At 54.1% G+C, this 17,451-nt stretch overlaps 1 protein-coding gene across 8 annotated transcripts; it reads left to right on the forward strand.

Annotated features, from left to right (window-relative positions):
- The first annotated feature begins 499 nt into the window (after window positions 1-499).
- On the forward strand, window positions 500-12,903 carry MEIS3 (Meis homeobox 3). Of its 8 annotated transcripts, none has more exons than XM_024768812.1 (13): window positions 500-643; window positions 2,413-2,594; window positions 2,815-2,974; window positions 3,071-3,121; window positions 4,332-4,382; window positions 4,613-4,711; window positions 7,520-7,631; window positions 7,816-7,964; window positions 8,891-8,967; window positions 9,207-9,265; window positions 9,372-9,455; window positions 9,809-9,878; window positions 12,445-12,903. In XM_024768812.1, the coding sequence occupies exons 1-12, from the start codon at window positions 632-634 to the stop codon at window positions 9,856-9,858; spliced, it is 1,086 nt and encodes a 361-aa protein (XP_024624580.1). In that variant the 5' UTR covers window positions 500-631; the 3' UTR covers window positions 9,859-9,878; window positions 12,445-12,903. The 8 variants fall into 8 exon arrangements, with proteins under 8 accessions (XP_024624580.1, XP_024624574.1, XP_024624576.1 ...); XM_024768806.1 differs by having other exon boundaries at window positions 4,562-4,735; window positions 9,369-9,455; window positions 12,445-12,874; XM_024768808.1 differs by having other exon boundaries at window positions 4,562-4,711; window positions 9,369-9,455; window positions 12,445-12,874.
- The last annotated feature ends 4,548 nt before the right edge of the window (window positions 12,904-17,451 follow it).

Below are 17,451 nucleotides of genomic sequence, written 5' to 3' on the forward strand. Positions count from 1 at the left end.
TACATCTCCAGAACGTCACCCAACACACAGTAGGCACTCAATACACTTTAGTTGCAGAAATCTTTCTTTCATTAGAACACCAGTTTCAAAGGCTGCCTGGGTCCCAGGCTCCTCCGGGAATCAGGTCAAAGCTGTGAACCTGCTCTCCAGCAGATGTGTAACCAGGCACATCGTTTACCCTCAATTTTGGAGATGCCATCACAAACTCCCTGAGAGCTGTTGAGGGCGTTTCAGGCTAAGAAACTTCCAAAAGGCAAAGGTGAAACATTGGCAGAGGGGCAGAGTGGTATTTCCAGGCATGTACGTGCATGCGTGCGCACACACACCACTTACACACCCACTATATTCAGAAACAGAAACAACACACCCACACCAGGCATGATCCAACAACCAGACACACAGACAGACACAGCTGGGGACACACACACACACACACAGATGGCTTCAGGCAAGCGCACAAGTGTCCCTGTCTCCCGGGGTGGGAAGTTGCGGGGGGGCGGGAGGGCACCCAGCCTCCTGCCCCACCCCCTGGCGTCGGCCCCTCGGGCCATCTGGGGCCGCTGCCCCTGGCTGCGCCCTCCCCGCCGGCCAGGCCCTGGAGAGACCCGGGAGCTGCCGCCGGCATCAGCCCATGGCCCGGAGGGTAGGTCTGAGGGCGGACGATCCTGTGCCCCAGCCGGTGGTCGCATCCCCCATCCTTCCATCTCCTCCCTGGGGAGCTCTGGCCCCCATCAGCCCATCCCGCTCTCTCCACCATCTCTTTCTCTGCCTCCCCTCTCGCTGCCCCTGAATCTCCTCCCCTCTTCCTAACCCCGGGTCTCCCCTCTCTCTGCCCCTCAGTCTCCCCTCTCTGTCCCTGGTCTCCCCTCCATCTCAGGCCCTTTATCCTACCCCCCCCCCTTCTTTTTCGTCCCTCTCCCATCCTTCTCCCTGGTCTACTTTTGTTTCATGTCCTCCAAAGGGTTAGGCGTGGGGACAGTGCTGGGAGAGGTGGGTCTCACCAGGCAGGGCCAAGGGATTCTCTTCCGCTGTCCTGGGGTTGGAGAGATAGGCGAAGAGGTGAGCAGGCACCTTTGGGGGTGGAGGGGGGCAGGAATACCGCAGGATTCGAGGACATCCTGAGATGTGCGATGAACAGTGGGGGGGGGGCAGTTGGATTTAACTTCAGTGCTCAGGAGAAGTTAGGAGAAAAGGAAAGACACACACACACACTCAGAGCCCTCCGTGCGCACACCCGCTATGGCAGGAACACTGGTACCTCCCCCTCTCCAGTCCCTTTGCCTCTTTGAACCTCATTTTCTTCATCTCCGAGGAAAGGATTGGACGTGGGTGACTTAAAGGTCCCCTGGCTTCACCGGTGCGTGTGCTTCTGTGATGACAGGACACAGAAATCTCACGCGTGATTTCTCTTTGGGGCTGTTGGCACAAGTGCGTTTGCGTGGTTGAGCCGGGTTATACTTTGGTTCAACAAGTGTTTATTGAATGTACACCAGGCACTGTGCTAAATGTCTCATGCATTGATTCATTCACCCACTCATTCATTCCTGCGCCTGGCTTTTGGCTGTGTGTGTGTGCGCGCGTGTGGTGGGTCCACAGGGGGAGTGGAGTGTGACAAGATGCACTCAGACGTGCATATTCATCTGGGAAGTGAAATTGAAGCGGGGGAGACTGTATGCGTACATTTGTGTACAAACAATGCACTGCTTTGATGGGCAGTGCCCATGAGCGAGAATCGATTTCTCTCCCCTCCTCTCTCTCCCCTTCTCTGTCTCTCTGTCTCTGCCTCTCTCTCTCTCTCTCTGCCCCCTGTCTCCCTTTGCCTGTTTCTCCTGTATCTTCTCCCTGTGTGTATCTCTCTCCCTCTCTTCTCTTCCCTCTGACTCTACATCTCTCTTTATCTCTTGTCTCTTTCTCCACCTTTTTTGTCTCTCTCACCATTTCTCTCCCTCCCTCTCTCTCTCTCCCTCTAATCTCTCCTTCCCTCTGTCTTTCTCTTGCATCTGCCTCCCAGTCTCTCTCTTCTCTCACATCTCTCTCCCCCTAACTCTCTGTGAGAAGCTAGCAGTTGCCAGCCAGCCAATCCCTGACCCCCCGCAACCCTGACCCTCAGATCCAAGACCTGGGTCAGTCTCTCTCCCCTGGACCCTCCTGCCCACACACTGGGAATCTCTGACGGGACATTTTTCACAGTCCACGGGTCCAAGGGAAGGCTTGAGGACAGGGCCTTCAGTCCCACCCAGACAGCTCCATGGGACATCGGGGGCCTAAGGGAGCAAGGCTGGGACACTTGGGGACAGTAGGGCAGGTGACTGGGGCAAGGAGGGGGCATTTCCTGGGTGCGAGGGTAGGGAGGTTTCTTGTTGGTGCTGACACGTCCCTGGGGCTCTTCCCCTCTCACCTCCCCCCACCCAGTACGATGAGCTGCCCCACTACCCCGGCATCGTGGACAGCACTGCAGCCCTGGCTGGCTTCTCGGAGGCAGTGCCCTCGGCACCGAGAGCCCCCGGGCCCTACGGCCCCCACCGGCCTCCCCAGCCCCCGCCCCTGGGCTTGGATAGTGATGGCCTGAGGAGGGAGAAGGATGAGATCTACGGGTGAGTGGGGACAAGGCTGAGGGCTCCATGGGGTCTCGGGATGTGCCCCCCGCCCTGTTTCTTTGTCTCTCTGGATATGTTTCTCTTCTCTGACTCTGTCTCACTCTGTCTTTGTCTCTCCACCTCTTCCCTCTGGGTCTCCTCTCCACCTCCCGGTTGCGCCATACTTCCCAGCCCCCCTGCCCTCCCCTCGTGAACTCTCACCCCCTGCTTTCCCCAGACACCCGCTCTTCCCGCTGCTGGCCCTGGTCTTTGAGAAATGTGAATTGGCCACGTGTTCTCCCCGTGATGGGGCTGGGACTGGGCTGGGCACACCCCCAGGCAGTGACGTATGCTCCTCCGATTCCTTCAATGAGGACATCGCAGCCTTTGCCAAGCAGGTGGGCACCCACCATCCGCTGTGCGCCAGGAGAAACAGTGAAGTGGGGTGGGCAGGAGACAGGATGTGCCCTCCCTGGCCTCTCTCTTTCTCCCAGGTCCGCTCCGAGAGGCCTCTCTTCTCCTCCAACCCGGAGCTGGACAATCTGGTGAGACCTGGGCCCTCCCCAACTCCTCCTTCTCCAAGGGGGTCTCCTGTTCCACACTCCATAGCCCTGGGATTGGTTGTGGGAGCAAAGAGGAGACCGCCTGGCCCACGTCCTCAAATAGTGATAATTGTTGCCCATTTGCAATGCAGTGTAGCCTAGAGTTTGAGAACAGGGACTCGATGGCCTGAGTTCGAATCCCAGCTCTATACTTACTAGTTCTAAGAACCAGGGCAAGTAGTTCCATCTCCCTGGGCCCCGTTTTCCTCATCTGTAAAGTGTAGCTAGTAATAATTTCTAGCTTGTAGGGCTGTTGCGAGTGTATAATGAGTTAAAGAGAGTCAAGCATGTAGCACAATGCCTGGCACTGAATGGGGACTCATTAAGTGTTTGCTGTTCTATCAGTCAGAACAGGGCTCACATCAAAATGAATAAAAGCAGTTAGCTGTAAAGGAGAGAGGAGAGGAGAGAGAAGAGGGAGAAAGGGAAGAGAAGGAGGAGAGGGAGAGAGAGGGAGAAATACCCCGACTTGTCCCTTCCTTTTGCTTTCCAGCTCCCACCAGAGCTTCCTATTGGCTGAACCCTTTGGCAAAGGACTCTGGGAAATGTAGTTTTCAGGTGAAGGGTGGGAAATGGATCCAAGGGCAAGCAGGCAAAGGATGTGGTGCTATTATTAGAGCATACCTTAGCTCACTCTTCTTGTGATGGGTCCTCTTCTGTCTCTTGCACCTCTTGCTTCTCTTTCTTTGTCTCTGATCTCAATCTCACACTCCCTTGTTCCTTAATTCTGGATCTCCATCTCTGTTCTCTATTTCTCTCTGCCCCTGTCGTTTTGTCTTTGTCTCTCTTTGCACTCTTTTTTCTGTTTGTCATCCAATGCATTTTTTCTGTTTCTCTCTCTTCTTCTTCCTCCTCCCCTTCATCTCCTCCTCCTCCTCCTCCTCCTTCTCCTCCTCCTTTTCCTCCTCCTCCTTCTCCTCCTCCTCCTTCTTCTCCTCCTCCTCCTCCTCCTCCTCCTTCTTCTTCTCCTCCTTTTCCTCCTCCTTCTCCTTCTCCTTCTTCTCCTTCTCCTTCTCCTTCTTCTCCTTCTCCTTCTTCTTCCTCTTCTCCTCCTCCTCCTCCTTCTTCTCTTTTTTCACCTTCTCCTCTTCCTTCTTCTCTGTCTCGCTCCCTCGCTCCCTCTCTCCCTCCCCTCTTGTGTCTCTGTTTTCAGATGATACAAGCCATTCAAGTGCTCCGTTTCCACCTGCTGGAGCTGGAGAAGGTGAGTGCTCCTCACTTCCCCTCACGCCCTCACTTGCCCCCATCCCTTCCCTTCTTTCCCCCTCCACCCCTCCTTCAGGCTCTCTCCCCACCAGAGTTGGAGCAGAAGGCCACCCCCATCCCTATACACCCCAGCCCTGGCCCCCGGGTGGCCCCCCCAGTACCCCGGTGCCCCCTCAGGTCCACGACCTGTGCGACAACTTCTGTCACCGCTACATCACCTGCCTCAAGGGAAAGATGCCCATCGACCTGGTCATCGAGGATCGGGACGGCGGCTGCAGGGAGGATCTCGACGACTACCCGGCCTCCTGCCCGAGCCTCCCAGATCAGGTGGGCCCCAGGATGGAGCGACAGGTATTGCCCTGAAACCAAAGGCATGCCCAGAGAGCTGGGTTCCAGTATCAGGGCACACACAACACACCACACAGCCTCAGACAGCCACAGTCAGACATGGCCTGACCACAGGACAGGCACCAACTATGCAACAGCCACACAGACTGCAATACAGCTGGATGACAGGACGCATACACACCCCAACAGCTGCAGATGCCACACATAGACTTGGCTACACCCACACAGGTTCACAAACAGCCACAAAACCCATTACACTCACAGTCAGGTGATAGCATATGCCACATACTTAAACACTCACAGCCCAACAGCATAATAGCATCATAGATCACACAGCCTGACTGAGACACTGCCGTTCTAGAGAGTGTGTGTGTGTGTGTATGTGTGTGTGTGTGTGCAGTACACACACGTCAACAACGTAACAGCCACCCAGCTGGAGATGGAGCCGAATGGCCCCAGATCCTACGACATAAACTCAGCTACAGCCACACTTAGACCCAGAGCAGCCACAGTGCCTGCACGCACACACACACACACACACACACACACACACACACGCTACCCTAACCTCTTTTTCTTTTTTATAAATTTATTTCTTTATTTTTGGCTGCATTGGGTCTCCGTTGCTGCATGCAGGCTTTTTCTAGTTGCGGCGAGCGGGGGCTACTCTTCCTTGCAGTGCACGGGCTTCTCACTGCAGTGGCTTCTCTTGTTGCGGAGCACGGGCTCTAGGCGCGTGGGCTTCAGTAGTTGTGGCTCGCGGGCTCTAGAGCGCAGGCTCAGTAGTTGTGGCGCACGGGCTTAGTTGCTCCACGGCATGTGGGATCTTCCCGGACCAGGGCTTGAACCCGTGTCCCCTGCATTGGCAGGCGGATTCTTAACCACTGCGCCACCAGGGAAGTCCTACCCTAACCTCTTAACAGTTGGACTACTGTAGGTGTGGGCACACACCTTGCCACTCAATGGCCACGTGGCCCCGGATTCATTCAGTCTCAGAATCGATCAGACTAGTTTCATAGACTTAGGCACCCAGGTAACAATCACACAACAGCCGTGCGGATCCCAGTGAGGCCCAAACCCACGAGGCGGTCACACTGTCAACGCGGCAATTATACAACATGACACCCACACCCAACTACAGGCACGTGGCCATACCACAACTACGCAGACTGGAGCGTGCACACACAGCAGTCACAGACGAGCCTCAAGGACCCTCTGCCCCACAACCCGTATTATGCACCAGCTCAGTAGCACACCACGTGCGTGTGCCGGTCAGTTACAGCTCCCTTGGAGGCAGAGCCACATTCTATATCCTCTCACAGCTGCCAACACACTCCTCTGGCCATCATCCCCCGCCAAAGAATCACGGAGCTGCCTGCCCACTCATGCAGGACTCAGGATAACCACACACTGTCTCCCACATAGGACACCAACCCCTAGAACTACAGCCACAAGCTTAGAAAAAGAAATGTAGCCTTGCATTTGCCAGGTGTAGCCACCTGGCCGGTTGAGAGAGTGACACAAGCACGCTCAAATACGGCTGCGTGTCTTAGCTCTGCCCACGTGACACCTCTTCTCCGGGGACAACCTTGCCTTGTCGGGCACGGACGTCAGCACGTTCACACTGGCATGCTGCATGACGGTCTCAGGACAGCTTCAGGTACACTGACACGGACGCTCATCCGATCAGATCCAGTGCCAGAAGGGCAGGGTGACAATTCCAGCAATGCGCAAAAGCCTTCAGACCTGATGATTCTGTCGTTTGCACACAACCCATCCCCAAAGCCCCCAAACTCCACACAGATGTTCTGAGCCCGCAGAAAGCTTCTCTAAGGTGCCGTGTCTCAGGCTGAGCCCTGGAAGGACACAAATGATGCATCCATTTGCAGGGGTGAGGGACTAATTACAAAGCAGAGGGCAGGGTCTAGGACATTCACCAGGGGCAGGGGTGTACCCCAGGGCTCAGCGACAGCAGGCGGCTGTTGCCATCCCCACTTCCACCCAGTCTGCCTCCCAACAACTGAAGAACCTTAAACCAAGTGGCCAAGAAATGATGTATCTATACAGGTGGGTAGGCCTCCTGGGACACAGAGCTGGGGCAGGGGGTGAATTCAACACATTGTCAAGTTCCTCAAAGTGTGTAGGACTCTGGATAAAGAAAAGACAACCCCCGACTCCCTGATCTGCAATCTGGAGACCACCAAATCTCTGAAAACTAGAAGTTGGTGTTTTTTTTCCCCATAAGTTTAGTGCAAATTTATTTGGCAGCAAAATCTGACCTGAACTGAGAGGCTATTTATAGCCTTTATTTATTCCACTTAGTTAAATGTTCATCCATTTTGCTGCAGAAATATTCATGAGTTTGATGACGAGGTTATGCCCCAGACACTGTGGAGGTGTTAGGAGATACATGGCGTGTGCACTGCCTAAAGATATGAAAAGTTTTGAATTTTGAAAGAGCGCTGGCTTCCCGGGATTTCTGATCAGGTGCCAGAGATCTGTACAAGCTCATCTTTCTTGAGTGATTGCGGTGTGCCTTTACGTAAATTAACTCACTGAATCCTTACCACACTCTGTGAGGGGGGTGGGGATGGTTGTCCTCCATTTTTGCAGTTGAGGAAACTGAGGCACAGAGAGGTGACGTGACTTGCCCAAGGTCACACACAGCCAGGAAAGAGGCAGACACAGTCTTCACACTCAGGACTCCTAGCTCCAGAGCCCGTGGTCTTAGCCACTGTAGTATTATACCCCAAGCCTTGGCACTGACTTCCATCTGTTATTTTCCAGAATACTACATGGATTAGAGACCATGAAGACAGCGGGTCTGTACATTTGGGGACCCCGGGTCCATCCAGCGGGGGCCTGGCCTCCCAGAGTGGTGACAACTCCAGTGACCAAGGTGAGAAGCTTGAGAGGTGGAGGGAAGGTGGGAGTCAGTCTGAGGATTGAAGTTAGATAGCAGGTAGGACTTCCGGAGGGGCAAGGATGACTGGGGTGTGGAGTGGTGCCTTGGGGGAGAGTTCTGGGTCCCTCTGGTCCCCCACCTTTCCCGTCCCCAGCACAGCATGCCTCTCCCTGCTCAGGAGATGGACTAGACACAAATGTGGCCTCTCCCAGTTCTGGGGGAGAGGACGAAGAGCTGGACCACGAGCGCCGGCAGAACAAGAAGAGAGGGATCTTCCCCAAGGTGGCCACCAACATCATGAGAGCCTGGTTGTTCCAGCACCTCTCGGTGAGAGCCTTGGGGCCCTGGTGCGGGGTGGGCAGAGAGAGAGATGGAGAAGGATGGCTACACAGAAACTGAGGCCTGGAGAGAGACCCAGAGACGGGAGACTGAGGCAGCAGGGAAATATTGAGGGAAACTCTCAAGCAGATGGGGATTGACAAGAGCAAACATCCATGAGCACTACCTGTGTGCCAGGTGCCACTAAGGCCTCTGGACTCATTCAGTCCTCTCCCCCCGACCCTCCCATCCAGTCACCCACCCATCAGTCATCCACCATCCAGCCAAACATACCCCATGAAGACAGCGATGTTGTTAGCTCCATTTCGCAGTTGAGGAGACTGAGGCCCAGAGGTCTCACAGCCAGAAGTGGGTTCAAATGCAGGCAGTCTGGCCTTAATCAGCAAACCACCCTGCCTCAGGGAGACAGGAGGACAGACAGGGAGAGGCCGAAACAAAGATAGAGATGGAGAGCATTGAGTCAGAGCAAGAGAGACACAGGGGGAGACTGAGTCACATTGGGGGAGAGACAGACAGACAGACACAGAGAAAGATAGAGATTGCGACCGGGAGAGACATGCACAAGGACCTAGCGGACTCAGAGAGGGCTGGTGCTGGGCTTTGCCTCCTTTCCCCAGGGCGGTGGAGTTCCCCCAGTTCCCCCCTCCCCCAGCTCCACCTCCCTGATGAGAGCTGGCCAATTAGCCTCTAATTGCTGGAAGAGGTTGGGGGACACCCACCGGTGTAATTGCCCGAAGCTTGGCTCTGCCTCCCTCCATTGGGCCCCGGGGAACACGGAGAAGCTCAGACACGCCGCCGGCTCTCCCGGCCTTGCCTCAGCCTGGGCTCACCAACTCCCTGGGACCTGGGCAGGCCAGGCCTGGTGGATCAGAGGGCAACCAGGCAAGCAGGGTGACTCTTGCTGGTGGCCACAGCACCCGTACCCCTCAGAGGAGCAGAAGAAACAGCTGTCCCAGGACACGGGGCTCACCATCCTACAAGTCAACAACTGGTGAGTGACACCGGAGGCCTGGGCGGTCCGTGGGCCAGCCCGGGGTGGGAGGCCGGGCGCTGTCCGCGGTGCTGAAGGAGGCCCCAAAGCCCCTCGGAGCCTCTCTTCTTCCTGCCTCTGCTTTGCCGCCCCTGTATCCGTCCTCTCTTGCCTGCTCTCTCTCTGTCCCTGTGTATTCATTTCTGCCTCTCTTCTACTCCCTCTTTGCACCCTCCTCCGTTTCCATGGCCCCCTCCCAGGTTCATTAATGCCCGGAGACGCATCGTGCAACCAATGATCGATCAATCCAACCGCACAGGTACAGGGAGAAGGTGGGAAGAGAGGGCCTAGTGTTCCCGGGGGAGTATCAAAGCCTGAACCGGGCATCCTGGGGCTCAGCCTGCACCCGTCAACTCCCCTAGCAGGGCAGGGTGCAGCCTTCAGCCCAGAGGGCCAGCCCGTGGGGGCCTACACGGAGACTCAGCCACAAGTGACTGTCAGGCCCCCAGGTAAGCCCCGCCCCCTAACTAAGCCACACCCCCAGCACTCCAGGCCCCTCCTCCAAGCAATGTGCCCCACCTTCTGGGATTAAGTTCTTGAAAAATACCTTTGCTTCATTTGCTTAAGAGGGGAGTCGAAGATGCAAATGCAGATTTCCTGGTCCCCACCTTTCCTCCCAGAGTTTGCTTCTTCCAGGCTTCAACCACCCATTGGAAAGCTCCACTTTTCCTTAAAGGACCAGCACCCTCTTAAAGGATGACTCAGTTTGTCCTGATAGAGGAGTCCCCTGGGGAAGGAAGGGGGAGTGGGGCATATGGGGGTGTCTGGTGAAGCCCACTAACACTCCTCTTTTGTCTTCCAGGATCAATGGGGATGAGTTTGAACTTGGAAGGAGAGTGGCATTATTTATAGAGGCTGGAGTCAGGAGAAATGTGAGTGTCCTAGGTCTAGGGGCACTAGGTTGGAGATTGTGCTATTCTCAGCCCCTCGTAAGACCTCCAGACTCCAACAGTGAGCCCACCCAGAGCAGGGTCAGCCTGCGTCTCTGAACTGAGGGTTCTCCGATTCATCCATCCATCCATCAATTCACCCATACATATATTCATCCATCCATCAATCATCCACCAACCCCCTCATCCATCCAAACATACAGTCATCCACTCATTCATTCATCTATCCACCCACCTATCCACTCATCCATCCACCTCCAAACTGATCCATCCACCCACACATCCACCCTCTTATTCATGCATTCATCCACCTACCTGCCTACCTGCCTACCCATGGATCCATCCATGTATGTATCCACCACCCTTCATCCATCAGAAGATACATCTACCCACTCATTCACCCACCTCCACATTGATCCACCCACCCACATGTCCACCCACTTGTCAACTTACCCATGCATTCACGCACCTACCTACCCACCCACTCATCCACCCATCCACATATTACATACATTTCCAAACATATATTGACATGCCTCAGGTAGGGTCCAGCTCTTGAGAAGATTCTAGGCTCATGAGGAAGTGGACATTAGAAACCAATGGCAATCTAGTCCAACAGTTCAAACAATAAAACACAGCTATCATCAGCTATCTCTGAGATATCAGGGAAGACTTTATAGAAGAAGTGGCTTCTGGGTAGGGCATTGAAGGATGAATAGGAGACCACTGGGCAGAAGGTTGGGGGCAAGGTAGCGGGGTGCATTCTTTTACTCTCCCAAGTCTTAAGTCTAGAGTATCTTCTCAGTCTTTACCATAACCCCCAAAGAGAGAAGCTATTATTATTTTCATTTTACAGATAAGAAAACTGAGGCTCGGAGAGAAGAGTTCACTTGTGCAGGTTCACTCAGCTTAGAAAAGCAGAGGGAACAGCACGTGCAAACGCCCAGGGTTGAGAGGCTGCCTGGAGTTTCTAAAGCAGCGGCCATGGCTCACAGGCCCAGCCACTCTGCGGCATGTGGGATCTTCCCAGACCGGGGCACGAACCCATGTCCCCTGCATCGGCAGGCGGACTCTCAACCACTGCGCCACCAGGGAAGCCCCACAGATCAGATCTTGACTCTCCTTGGATTAAAACCCTTCTGTGGCTCCCTAGTGCCCATTGGATGAGGTCCAAACTCCTTGGTTTGGCATCCATTCATTCATTCCATACACATTCCCTGAGCAACTGTGTGCCCAGCCCTGTGCTGGGTGGTGATGGGGACACAGCAGTGACCATGACAGCCCAGCCTTGTGCCCATGAGGCTCACAGTCCAGTGGGGGAGACAGATCTGTCCCCAGACAGTAATGACCTACAGTAGGCAGGGCTGGGAGGAGGGAACCCAAGAACTGGAAGAACCCAGAGGGGGCATCGGGCCTAGGCTGGGGGGTTCCTGGAGGAGGGCACTTTGGAGCTGAGACCAGGAGAATAAGAGGAGTGAGACAGGAGAGGAAGGAACAGTATATACAAAGGCTATGAGACAGCCCCTCACTACACACACATGTACATACAAAGGGACTGGGCTGGGCTGAGGCTGGTGTGTCAAATGGGTGAGTAATGAAATCAAGGCCCACAGAAAGGCTGGGATATGAGAGTGGAGACCTGCAAGGGCTTAGGCTTGGAGAGCACTGGAGGCCTGAGCCTAGGAGGAGAGGTTTGTTCAGTGCCTGGCATGTCCATGGGGGTCTCAGCTCTGCCCTGACCAACTGCAGACAGGTGAGCCCTGGTCCAGAGTCAGGGGACCTCTGGGACCAAGAGTGACGGAGGGAGCTTCTTATCCTGCTCCCCAAGCAAGCTGCCTTTTCTCCCCACTCTTTTCTGTCTCTCCCAATCCCTGCCTTTTCCTCTTTGTCTCTCCCTTTATTTCTGTCTCTCTCATTCTTTCTCTTTCCACATCTCCATCTCTGATTATCTCCATGTCTCTTCTCTATCCTGCTCTGTCTGTCCCTCTCGCCTTATCTTTTTTTTTTTAATTTATTTATTTTTGGCTACGTTGGGTCTTTGTTGCTGCACACTGACTTTCTCTAGTTGCAGCGAGTGGGGGCTACTCTTCGTTGCGGTGCATGGGCTTCTCATTGTGGTGGCTTCTCGTTGCAGAACACAGGCTCTAGGTGCGCAGGCTTCAGTAGTTGTGACATGAGGGCTCAGCACTTGTGGCTCACGGGCTCTAGAGCACAGGCTCAGTAGTTGTGGCACACGGGCTTAGTTGCTCCGCGGTATGTGGGATCTTCCCGGACTAGGGCTCGAACCCGTATCTCCTGCGTTGGTAGGTGGATTCTTAAACACTGCGCCACCAGGGAAGCCCTCCTTATCTTTATCTCTTTCTTTGTCTTGACTGTCTCCTTGTCTTTTTTTCATCTCTGTCTCTTTCCCTTCATTTCCGTTCTGATTCTCTGTCTCTCTCTCTGTGTCCCTCTCACTGTGGGGCTGGTGGGGACAGCGCAGAAGGCCTGATGTAGGTCCAAATGCCCTCTCCATCTCCTGACTTGGCCTCTCCTCTCCTTTCCACAGACCCCAACCTCTGGACTGTGACTGCCAGGTTCATACCTGCTTCTGGTCAACGCCTGGCCCTCTGGCTTCAGGACCCCACCTCCTATGGCCCCCCCAACTCAATGCCTACCTCCCTGGGGCCCTGCCGGGACATGAGGGGCCTGAGCACCCACTCGAGGGTCTCTCAAGGACAAAGACAAGGCCTCCAGGCCCTGTGCCCCACTTCTGCCCTCACCTCTGCCTGGAACCTGAGCTGAGATCCTGGGCCTGGGTGTTCAGAAGATGGCGGCTGGGTACCCCCCCACCCCTAGGACAGAGAAGGGATTGGGGGTGGGCTGGGGCCATCAGGGAAGGAGGGTCACCCAGATCCGACATTTAGAGAGGTTCCCTTCATCCTCCCAGCCCACCCTCTTTCCCCCTCCCCCACTCCCCTCTTGTGTTGTCTTCTACCTTTTTTTTTTAAGCATAAAGTCTTAAAAACAAAAGGCCACCAATCTGAGTTCGTGGGTCTCTTCCATGATTCAAATTCTCATCAGTTTGAAGCTCATGAATCACTGATTATAATAATAATTGATGCTTTTTATCCTGCTCTCTCCTCAGGCCCTCTGTATGTATCGGTTAGCTATTGCTGTGTAACAAACCATACCAAAGCTTCATGGTTCAAAAGGCCAATTAATTTTTAGCACATTAATCTACAGGTTGATGTAGTAGGCTGAGCTGGGCAGTTCTTGTGGCTTCAAAAGGGCTCTCTTGTGTATCTGTGGCCAGCCACAGGTCAGCAAGGGGGCTCTGCTGGCAGGCAGTGGGGACAACAGGAGTGACTGGGCTACATGGTAACATACCCCAGCAGGCTGACCTTGTTTGTGGAAAATGACCAGCTCAGTCCCCCTTCGGGGTGTCTGTCCTGGCTGTTCCCTTTGCCTGGGACACCTTCCTGGCTCAGAGATCACCTCTGCAAAGACACAGGAACAGTCAAACCAAAGCACCCCGCTCTGTCCACCACTCTCTCTCACCTCATTCCCTGTCCCCCATCACCCCCTCCCTGGAATTCTTTCCATCACTTATTTGCCTATTCATTATTGGCTGGAACCTCAGCACTTTCAGAAGGCAGGAGTTTGTCTCTCTGTCTGTCACTGTGGTGACCTGGGGCCTCAGACAGCAAGCACCCTATACCCAGCAGGTGCCTGGGAAACAGGTGGAGAACGGAGGAAGAAATTCCATAGTTCTGAGACTCAGCCGCCTTCACCTCGTCATTCATTCCTCCTGGCCACGGGTGTGCCCTGGACACGCACCCTCTGCTCGTCCCTGCACTTGAGTGAACAAACCCAAGACCCTGCCCTGGGGGAGCTGACGTCCTAGTGGGGAAGACCCACGATGGGCCAAATAAATGAGCACATCATTTAGTCTGTTAGAAGCTGACAGTGTCATAAAAAGCAGAGCAGGGTAGGGATGGGAGTACAGGTGCCTCTTTTACACATTTATTTACCCTTTCTCTAGTTTGTGCTGTGCCAGGCTCTGTTCCAGGAGGTTTATACCTATCAATCTGGTAAACGCTTACCACTAAGCCCCAGGAGGAGGTATGATCACTGGCCACATTTCCCAGATCAGGAAACTGAGGTCCAGAGAAGTGAAATCGTTCGCCCGGGGTCACAGAGCTGTAGAGTGGGTGTTCCCATTAGAACCCCCGGCAGGCTGTGAGCTAACCACTTGCCTCACGACCCCTCATTTTTAAAAATAGAATTCTAAGAGTCTATGGTTTCTAAAGGGCCTATATCACCGATTGTCTTCTGAGTTACAAATTGTTTTGGTGACTATGGTTACAGTTTGTCTCTCCCCAAACTGCCCGGGACTGAATGGGATGGATGAGGGCTATACAGCAAGGACTTCCAACACCTCTTCTCCCCACTTTTAAAGGCGGGTGGGGGAGGGTTATGGGGGAGGGGGCAGGGCTGGGCCAAGGCCTGAGGTCTACATCAAGGGGAGGGCTTTGTATTCCTGCAACCTGGCCTGGCTGGCAAAGGGACACTGGCAAGTGGGGGAGGGGAAGGTCTCCTCTCCCCCTCCCCCACCTGGTTGAAAATACCTCTCATTTAATCCTCTCTAATTAAATCAATTGGCTGTGCCATGGGGGAGGAGGGCAACTGGGCGGGAGGTTAATTGTAACTAAAAATACCTCCCTCACTTCCTGGGGTGAGGAACCAGCTGAACCTGGAGTTCTGAGGCCGCCTGTGCAGGGGGTGGGTGTTGCTGAGTGGAAGGGGCAGAGAGGCGGGGACTCTGGTGGGTCTGCAGGGTGGCCCGTGTGGGGCTGGATGGCAGGGCCGGGTGGTCACCGGGGTTGGTGCATGTGCGTGTGTGTGACAATTGCATGACGGCTGAGGCCGTGGACTTAGGATCTGGGGTCGACGTGCCATTGTGGGGAGGGGCATCGGTGTAGCGGCCGCCTCCAGGAGTGTGTTCGCCGCCGAGCCTACTACTGAATGGGACGTATGTCACTGAGGAAGGGCTGCGGCTGTCACGCTGTGCCTCATAGGTTGTATGTCTCCGTGTGAGTGCGTGTCCATGACTACAAGACAGTGGGTCTTTATAACTGGGGACCACCTTGCGTATGTCCAAAGCCTGGTTGTGTCTCCACGGCCGCTCTTCTCTGCAGACCAGACTTCACGGTGGCCGCCCCTGAACTGGGAAACAAGTGTAGTGGGATCATCCGATCCGGGGACGGCAGGGGCTAAGACGCGGCACTGAGCCGCCAAAGGCCAGGTGGGCGTGGCCACCACCACGCGGTGGGCGTGGCCACCACAAAGGACAGCCCCGCAAACAACAATCAGAAGAGACCATGGCGCTGGGAGTTGATCATGGCGCTCCTAGGAGGGAAATAGATGTCCTCTCCACTAAGTTCTGGCTTGGTCTGCATACACGGAAGAGTTCTGGGTCTAGTGAACAAAAGTCTAACCTGAATCCTAAAACCAGAGAGTCGCGGGCCCTCCATCAATCCCCAGACTTGAGCCAGGTTACAGACCCAAGGCCCCTTGAAAGAGGGGAGGCCGGATCCCCTCGAGGAAGGACCCCAGTACACTGCCCAAAATTCACACTGTTAATCTTTCTACGGGTCTTCCCCAAAGGGACTTACAGCCTTTGACCAGGGTCACTGCGCACTGGGAAAAAGGAAATAATCAGACCTTTCGGGGACTGCCAGACACCGGCTCTGAACTCATGCTGATTCCCAAAGACCCCAAACTTCAATGTGGCCAACCAGTCAGACGGGGTGCTCATGGAGATCAGATGACTAATGTTTTTTTTTCCACTCAGGTCCGTCTCACCATGGGCCCAGGGCATCCTCGAATCCATCCTGTGATAACTTCCCCAATTCTGGAATGCCCGATTGGGATAAACATACTCAACAGCTGACAGAATCCCTGATAGACACCACCTTGGTGTCTGGCTGGGATGGTGGGCGAGACCACTGGGCCACCTGGTACGGTCTGGGGGTGTGTCTAGGTGGGATCGTGTGGCAAAGTGAGTCTTTATAACTGGGGGCCTCCTTATATGTGTCCATGGCAGTGTCTTCTGTGTGTGGCTTTGCAGCCTCTTGTGTTACGTGTCCACAACAGTGTGGGGTCATCCCGCGCGGATGCATCAGAACGTGGGGCCGGGCAATGAGGCCGGGATCCCTCCAGAGGGCGCTGGGGAGCCAGGGAAGTTGTTTGATAGCAGTTTTATTGCGATATAATTCAAATACCATAAAAGTCACCAATTTAAAGTGTGTCGTTCAATGACTTTCTTATCTTCACGGAGTTGTGCATCCATCACCACAATCGGTTCTAGAACATTTCCATCACACCCAAAAGTCACTCCCGATTCCCCCTCCCCAACCCCAAACCCCAGGCAACCACCAATCCACTTTCTGGTTCTGTGTGTGGATTTGCCTGTTCTGGACGTTTCTTATACACGGAATTATACAATACGAGGTCTTTTGTGTCTGCCTTCTTTCACTCAGCATAATATTTTCAAGGTTCATCCGTGTCATGGCAGTGCTTCATTTCTTTTTAGGGCTGATAATATCCCATTATCTTGGAAGAACTTTGAGCAGAGAAAGGACAGAGTCGGTTTGTGCTTTGCCCCTCGGGCTGCCACATGGAGGGTGGAATAAAGGAGGGGTGTTATGAGTGGAATTCTGTCCCCCAAAGAGATATACTGAAGTCCAAACTCCAGGACCTGTGAATGTGACCTCATTTGGGTCTTAGCAGATGGTCAAGTTCAGATGAGGTCATCGGGTGGGCCCTAATCCAATATGACTGTAAACATGTTCCTTATAAAAATGTTCTTTATAAAAAGGGAACATTTGGACATGCCCAGACATGCCAGAAGGAAAAGACAGCCATGTGAAGACGGAGGACTGCAGTGATGTATCTACAAGCCAAGAAATGCCAAAGATCGCCAGCAAAGCACCAAAAGCTGGGAGAGACAAGGAAGGCTTCCCTTGTGGGTTTCAGGGGTGACAGGCCAAGGCAGGGACATGGGGAAAGAATATTAGGAAACAGGGCCACACTTTTTATTTTTTATTTTGTAAAATAAATTTATTTATTTTTGGCTGCGTTGGGTCTTCGTTGCTGCGCACGGGCTTTTCTCTAGTCGCTGCGAGCGGGGGCAACTCTTCGTTGTGGTGCGCCAGCTTCTCACTGCGGTGGCTTCTCTTGTTGCAGAGCACGGGCTCTAGGCGCGCGGGCTCAGTAGTTGTGGTGCACGGGCTTAGTTGTTCCACGGCACGTGGGATCTTCCCGGACCAGGGCTCGAACTCGTGTCCCCTGCATTGGCAGGCAGATTCTTAACCACTGCACCACCAGGGAAGTCCAAGGCCAGACTTTTTAGAGATGAGAGTGCCATCAAATTTCTACATGGTATCTCAAGATATCACTGTGCTCACCCCCACAGCTCATGGTGTAATTGCAAACACTCAAATAATGCCTACTATGTGCCAGGCACCGTTCTAAGCACTTTACATATATGGAGTCAATCTTTGAAACAACC

This window comes from Neophocaena asiaeorientalis, unplaced genomic scaffold, assembly GCF_003031525.2.
Source record: "Neophocaena asiaeorientalis asiaeorientalis breed wild unplaced genomic scaffold, Neophocaena_asiaeorientalis_V1.1 scaffold629, whole genome shotgun sequence".
Lineage (NCBI taxonomy): Eukaryota > Metazoa > Chordata > Mammalia > Artiodactyla > Phocoenidae > Neophocaena > Neophocaena asiaeorientalis.

Bases quoted from the DNA above. Each gene is read 5' to 3' on its own strand.
- MEIS3 (XM_024768814.1), top strand. The intron at 2,595-2,814 runs GTGAGTGGGGAC...TGCTTTCCCCAG, and splicing joins GAGAAGGATGAGATCTACGG to ACACCCGCTCTTCCCGCTGC. The intron at 7,965-8,890 runs GTGAGAGCCTTG...TGGTGGCCACAG, and splicing joins GGTTGTTCCAGCACCTCTCG to CACCCGTACCCCTCAGAGGA.